General features: G+C 42.2%; 1 protein-coding gene across 1 annotated transcript; it reads left to right on the top strand.

Moving 5' to 3' along the window:
* Positions 1-6712: 6712 nt before the first annotated feature.
* Positions 6713-7882, top strand: LOC127859630 (ribonuclease H1-like). The gene has a single exon (XM_052397135.1). The coding sequence runs from the start codon at positions 6713-6715 to the stop codon at positions 7880-7882; it is 1170 nt and encodes a 389-aa protein (XP_052253095.1).
* Positions 7883-8145: the final 263 nt, after the last annotated feature.

Below are 8145 nucleotides of genomic sequence, written 5' to 3'. Positions count from 1 at the left end.
TCTGGAATCCTCCGTAAAAAAGTGGTGATAGGGTTAAAACTTACCCGTCTATTGTTTTGCTTGGAGGTCATAATATACTAAATAGTTTCCCTTTATAATTCAATGTAAAAGCGACAACCTTAAGCGAAAATATGCAACTTTTTGCACATAAAAACCCCCATAATCATACCTTTTCTTAAAGGCCAATCTAAGCGGAATCGATTTATACAATAAAAAAGATATGTCATGTTCAAACGAAGACATTAACTTCTTGATTTCTACACTGATTCACTTCCAATTGATACTGAATATCTCTTATGTCAATACGGTCAATCTCATTACCAACCCTGGGTTGAACCCTGGGTCAAACATGCAGCGTGGGGATACGCGTCGGTCTCTGCCGCGCCATTTCTAGTTGTTGTTGAATTCAATTTGAATTGCTATGAATGGAATGGTGAGAACTGTCAGTGCTTCTTTAGTATGGTATTGTTAATCATAAATACCAGTTTAATTTATCATCTAGTGTGAATAGCTTTTACATGAAATGCCAATAGTGTTGTTGTTTTGGAAAGGTAATTGCATCTTGTTGTTAATAATGAATACATCTTTTTTATTTGGACAATTATGAGATTTTCAATAAATAGGAAACCACTATTTTGTCAATGGATATATTTCTTAATTTAACGGGCATTGCTTTAGCATTTGAGACTGGCTCTGGGAAAATTGGACCAAATGCATGTGCTCACAATGTTGTCTCAGATTAGCCTGTACCGTCAGCACAGGCTTATCAGGGACAACATTTTCATTCTAAAACTGATACCAGCAGAATTACCGGTATAGCCTTTGCAGTTTGAACCTGACTCAACTCGATACACATGTTTATTTGTATACAGTACTTATAAGTGCCGTGTTGTGGAATCTGATTTTCTGTATTGCAGCAATGTCTTTACCCATTTGGAAAAAGGACGGGTACACTTGGGAATTTTTTTATTATTCAAAAGTGTTTGAAATATCCTAAACTATGGAACTCAAACCATAAACCTTTTAGAGTTAGCTGCCTCATTATTAATTATGTAGGTAGTTTCCAGAACAAATTGAAAGTACAGGAAGGTCTTGTAAACAATAATGATGAAGTATTCAATACTAAATGACTTCTTTAAGTTTGCACAGTAAAATAAGATGTATATGCATGAATATTATGAAACAATAGAAATCTTCACATTAACAAGCGATGTGTTTGTCAGAAACACAATGCCCCCTACTGCGCCGCTTTGAAGCCATATATTTAACCCTTGACCTTGAAGGATGACATTGATCTTTCACCACTCAAAATGTGCAGCTCCATGACATACACATGCATGCCAAATATCAAGTTGCTATCTTCAATATTGCAAAAGTTATTGCAAAAGTGTAACCAAGGTTTAAGTTTGTGACAGACACATACAATGACAGACAGACAAATACAATGGCAGACAGACAGGCCAAATACAATATACCCCCGATCATTCGATCTGAGGACATAAAAAATAATTAGTGTGGTATATACTGTAGTTCCAAAATATCTACCACAGGCCTCTTTAGTGGTGCCTACCTGATTACACCTGGGTGTAATAGTCCAGTGCTGACACTGCCACAGTTCCTGTATTTGCATGTACATGCCTCCTTTGTTTACTGTCTGGTGCAAACATCGCCTTTGCAGCCCTAGTGCTACTGACAGAGATTACTAATGCAGGTGCTGGTATTGTGTACTCATTTCACTTGTGTTGACATTCAACAAATCTGCTGCCTGCCTTAAAAGAGCAGCTGCTCTATGCTGTTGGTTCATATCTGCAAATGAATTCATGTACATTATTTTTTATTTATAAAAAGCAAGTCACCATTTTGTGGTATAATGGTAGATTATAGAGATAATAACTGTAACGTAGTCAGATATTACACTTGCTGATCTAAGTTTCTATACTTTTTCACAGATATATGATCTTATCTGCTTTGGTCATCTAAGTACCATCTTTATGGGAAATCTTCACCCCCCCCCATTATCCTACATTTTCTAACATCTTGATGTGTTTGTTCGTATGGTGTTTATGCCCGTGTATTTAACTTACATTAAGGCAAAGATTGACTTAATTATGCTTCATGGGTTTCACCAGTACTAGGCCAGGGCTCTGCAGTCTCGTCAAAGGAAACTCCCATGAAAAAAATCAGCACCGCATGTGAGGATCATACCCAGGACCCCTGAGTTACATACCGTAAATATTAACTGGGCCAGTGAGCTACACATTATAGATGCAAAGAAAAACAAAATTGTTCTACCATTTAAGTCTCTAAAATAAAAATCTTCATTAAATGTGTCTGTTTGAAGACAACTATTAAGCAACTGTTCAAACGTACTGTGGTCAACTCAAACCCATTTTGGTCAACTTATACCTGTTTTTTGGTCAACTAGTACCTATGCAAAGTCATCTCGTATCTCGTACCCAATTCTACAGAAATAGGTGTAAGATGGTCAACATATATTGATTATAGTATAAAACAGTATCAGAACCAGAAAACATAATTATTTTGTTCGTTAATTAGGTAACTGTGCATACTTATTTTCTCACATTGCTTTCCATTTAAATTAGCTCTATAAATGGATTTCCCATGCCGTATTGGGGATAAACAAGTTAAAAACAATGAAAATGAATAATTTGAATAAGATACAATTTAAGGTACGATTTTATTAGATAAAGACAGTGTTACGAAGATATGCGATGAAAACAGTATAAAATTAATAGTTAAATTCAAACAAGCCAATATTTAGACGTTTTGATCATCGTAACCCACCTTCGTTGCAATGATACTACTGCAGTATGGCCGTATGGGACGTTTGACGTGTAAATGAAAACAAGATTACGTCCATTAATTTCAAATAGACCTTAATCACACACCAAATGACAACTCGACGTTCGAAATGGGTATTACACTCGTATGCAATTTACTTAATAAACAAGTACAATAAACATGTAACCTTTACCAGAATAAGAACAGTGGAAAATACGTTCGAAACGACGCGGTAGAGTAATTGATCTGGTAGATGTATAATACAACACTGTTCTAAATAATAACCTTTTACGAAAACTACCGAAACTTCAGAACACTCTGGTTCTCCGTCGTGTATGAATTCAGTATTACTAATGCATTCGTCTTAATGCATTCGGCATTCGGCTTACTTCATGTGAGCTACTGCCTTGTGCTTATTCATTTCGCTTAGTAGAACTTACCAAAAATGCCCTTTTCTAGCAATAGTAAGTGTTGAAATGATAATAGTTCAGCAACAAGAAGATAGCCACATGGAAAATTTAACAGAAATAATTACATATAATTTTTCATTAACTCGAAAGAATACATGATTAACATACATCGAGTAAACATTAAAAACAAATATGCAAGCAACATTTCACTAACTGATAGAAAACAAGCATAAAGACACAAGAAAGACGCAGTTAGTTTGTAACAAATAAAATAAATCAAAATGCAATTGTCATTTAGCAGTATGCAATTGTCATTTAGCAATATGTGTGTCAAATGGTCTGTTGATGCGTCTTGTGTGTAGTGTTGGGCCCTGCGTGCTTGTCACCTTCGCTTTCAGCCTATACCGCTGGCTAGCCCTGTGCGAAAATGAAGCTGAAGTGCGTAAGTTTTCACTGCCAGTACATAGCCTCTCTACAGACAAGTCCTATGTAGTGCCTCCTAGTGGCGACACACGTCAACTGAGTACCTCGCGGCCTCAGGCTGAACTACAGGGACTCGGAGGTGGTCTGCCCCCAGACATGCGGCATGCCAGGCCCACCGGCGTATGGAAATGCCCTGATGCCCATGAACAGACCCCCAGCCAAAGGGTAAAATGGCCCCTGTGTTCCCAGGGATATAAGGTTCCCCGCCTACAGGGTTAAGTAGGAAACCACTGCCTTGTGGTTTGTCGTTGGATCGGCAAAGGCTAAGGGTGAGGTAACCCCGACAGAAAACATAGGGAGTTGAAATCGGAGACGTTAGGCCATTGGCACTCCCTTAACAAACCATGACGTCATGTACATCGCTATGTCTACACAATCAACCGGTGTTACTCGATGTGGTGCTGAGTCTCTGAGATCCCACCAGGGAGATTCAGTGCCGGGCTCTGAGCCTCGACAGAGTCCACCCACAGCTACTGGGGGTCCCTCCTTCATTCCACAACAAGCCAAGAGAAGAGGAGGAAAGAAAGCTGGCTACAATAAGCCTAGGAGGAGAAAAGACCAACATCATCCTTTCAAGGTGATGCATTGGAACGCAGAAGGAGTCTTTAACAAAAAGACAGAGCTAGAACATATCCTTCATGAACAGGACATAAATGTCTGCTGCATTCAGGAAACTCATCTGCAGCCAGCGAAATCCTTCAAGGTCAGAGGATACCAGAGTTTCCGATGTGACAGAGAAGGCAGAAAGAAACGAGGCATCCTGACATTAGTCCGGAACAACATCAATGTAGTCCAGACTAAAACGCATATGGATGACTCTGAATTCCAGGTTCTGAGTCTCAGGAAGAACGATTTCAATCTGAAGCTTGTGAATCTCTACTCTCCAAATGACAAAGCTCTTTCCCTAGACAGTATCCCAACAGAAGAATCTAACTTCATTGTTGTTGGCGACTTCAACAGTCATTCACAAAGCTGGGGATATGACCACATGGGCCGACGCGGAGAGGAAGTGGAGAACTGGCAAGATGAAAACAAGCTTAATCTTATCAACCAGCCTGAAGATCTGGCAACTTTCTACTCTAGTAGATGGCACACAACGTCGACCCCTGACTTAGCTTTCTGCACTGCAGACATCCAAGGGCATATCAAGAGAGAAGTCTGTGAACAACTAGGAGGAAGCGACCATCGTCCAGTTCACCTCATCATAAACCATTCTACCTCTTCATCCTCAAGCATCCCCAGATGGAACTACAAGAAGGCCGACTGGACCTTATACAAACGTCTGAGTGATGACCTCTGCAGAGATATCAGAGTGGATGGTAGAGATATAAACAAAGTTGTGAAAGACTTCAATGCATGCATACTAAACGCAGCACAGAGGGCGATACCACGTGGGGCCAGAAAAGACTACAAGCCATACTGGAGTAGGGAGTTGGAAGACCTCCAGACTAAGTTGACAGAAGCCAGGGTGGAAGCAGAAAGCAACCCCTCACAAGAAAGCAACCTCTCACTACAGCGAGCCAAGGCACAAACTTGAAGCCCAGAGAAAGAGCTGGAGAAACAAAACAGCATCACTCAACCTGGAGCGAGATGGCCGTAAGCTGTGGAGGTTAACGAAACAGCTGAATGACGATGAAGTCCAAGCGAGAGGCTCAGTAACTCTGGAAGAGAATGGAGAGCTGCTGACAGGCAAACAAGCGGCAAATGTCTTTGCCAGCAACTACAAAGATGTCAGTGACATTCCTGTCAGTAGAGAGAGACAGAGAGAAGTAAGAAGAGAACAAAGGGACAGGAAAACAGATGATGTGACATCAGACCGCATGAGCCAAAGCCTGACCCTGCACGAACTACAGACAGCAGTCAGGCAGCTGAAATTAAAGAAGTCTCCAGGACCAGACAATGTGACCAATGAAATGATCACCCATCTAGGCAGTTCAGCAATGCACAAACTCCTAGACATCTTCAACCACAGCTGGACACAAGGCCAACTTCCCCAAGTCTGGAAAGAGGCCATTATGATACCTATCCACAAGAAAGGCAAGGATCCGAAGCAGGCTGGAAGCTACCGTCCAATAAGCCTCACTAGCTGTGTTGGGAAGACGATGGAGAGAATTGTAAATGCACGCCTTAAATGGTATCTGGAGACGAACGACTTACTTGCAAAACAACAAGCTGGATTCAGGCAATTCCGCTCCACCGAGGACCAGACTACCTACCTGGCACAAGAAATTGAAGATGCTTTCCAGGAACAGAAGGTTGTCCTGACAGCATGGATAGACCTTCAAAGGGCCTTCGATAAAGTCTGGACTGACGGACTCCAAGTCAAACTGATGAGGAATGGAGTTGGAGGAAACATGCTGAAGTGGATCAAGTCCTATCTATTCAATAGAAGGGCAAGAGTAAGCTTGAACCAAAGAAGCAGTAAGAAGTTCCTTCTACGGCACGGTGTCCCACAAGGAGGAGTCCTGTCCCCGACGCTCTTCTTACTCTTCATCAACGATCTTGTGTCTGAATTGCCAAGGGGAGTGAAGGCGGCACTTTATGCTGATGATCTTGTGTTATGGTGCAAAGAAGAGCATGCCACCACAGCCACATACAGAATGCAAGAAGCAATAGACAAACTTACCGCATGGGCTGAAGACTGGTGTGTAATGATCAACAAAGAGAAATCATCCACCACACTATTCACATTGTCATCAAAACAGAAAGCAGGGACGGTGAGAATGGGAGACACTCCTATGACTAAAGCAGACGAGACCACGTACCTGGGAGTCACCTTTGACAAGAGGCAAACGTGGAAGCCACACCTCATGAAAGCAGAAGGAAAGGCCCGAAGAAAACTTGCAATGATGCGAAAGCTTGCGTGAACTACATGGGGGGCAAATGAGCACATACTCAAGACAGTCTATCAAGGCACAGTGAGACCCCAACTAGAGTATAGTTCCCCCACATGGTCTTCCACAGCCAAATCCAATCGCCAGGCTCTGGATAAAATCCAGAACCAAGCTCTGCGCATCATGACAGGAGCAACCAAGTCCACACCAATTGCCTTCATGGAAAAGATAACAGGAATACAACCACTTCAAGAAAGAAGAGATGTCACAATCCTGCTTCAGACAGAGAAGTATAAATGTCTAACGGATCACCCTATGTCAGCCAGAGTTAAAGGGTACACCAAAAATCGGATCAAGCGTAGCAGCTTTGTACACGAAGCTAAGAAGCTGGACAAGGCCTATGCAACGGATCTGACCATCCCCACCACTCCGCTTGGTCAAGAAGACATCATAGATCCATTACAAAATGACCTGTCAAATGTTGCAGTAAGATCCAGTGTTCCTCACCTACAGCCAGGTAAACAAGAGGATGAGCATATCAGAAAGAGCCTCACACTTGCCATGATCGATGACGAATACCCAAGAGAGGCATGGACTCATGTCTACACAGACGGTTCTGCCACTAGAGCAGTCATAAATGGAGGTGCTGGCATCGTCATTCTGTACCCATCCGGAAAACGAGAAACACATCATGCAGCAACCGGAACACACTGTAGCAACTACAGAGCAGAGACTTTAGCCCTCATGAAGGCAGTGTCAATGATTGAAGACTCGACCGAAGATGTCAACTCGATAGTCTTCTTTACAGATGCCATGTCTGTATTAGAAGCCCTGACCAACAACAAGGTTCCTCAGCTTGCAAATGCCTTACAAAGAATCAGCACCAACCTAAACGTGACCCTCCAGTGGATCCCAGCACACTGTGGAGTGGCCGGAAATGAAGATGCTGACCAACTGGCAAAACAAGGTGCTCAGTTAGATCAGCCACCTGTGCAAGTAAGCTACAAGGAGAAAGTTACCATCATTAAATCACTTACCCGGCCAAGACAAGAGGCAGATGCATATCATCTCCTAAGCAGGGCAGAGCAAGTGATAATGGTCAGACTCCGATCAGGGCACAACCGACTCAATGCACACATGCATAAAAAATACAGACTGGCCCCGTCACCGACCTGTCCGTGTGGCACAGAAGACCAAACAGCTGAACACATCCTCCAAAGATGTAAACGTCACGACCAGGAGCGAGCTACAAAGTGGCCCCAGGACACAACCCTCCATCAGAAACTTTATGGAGACGTGGATGACCTGAGACGGACCACATCATTTATTGAAGAAACTGGTGTGATCGTGTAGAGCGAACGCCAAGAAGAAGAAGAAGATTTAGCAATATGTAATTGTCATTTGGCAACATGAATGGACTGGCGGATATCCCCGTTCATAACTTGAGACTATTAGTTGAGACCATTTTTCACTTAAGCCAATCAAGGTTGAAAGTTTCTCAATTTCTTTTTCGAACCGACCTTTTTCATACATCCATATATGCTTTGAATGTCATTTGAATTGCAATTAAATTAGGTTAATCCGTTTGCCAATACGCGCGACTGAGAGCTTTTAAC

Source organism: Dreissena polymorpha, chromosome 15, assembly GCF_020536995.1.
Source record: "Dreissena polymorpha isolate Duluth1 chromosome 15, UMN_Dpol_1.0, whole genome shotgun sequence".
Lineage (NCBI taxonomy): Eukaryota > Metazoa > Mollusca > Bivalvia > Myida > Dreissenidae > Dreissena > Dreissena polymorpha.
Note: the sequence above shows the minus strand (reverse complement) of the source record. Positions and strands in the feature narration are given on the sequence as shown.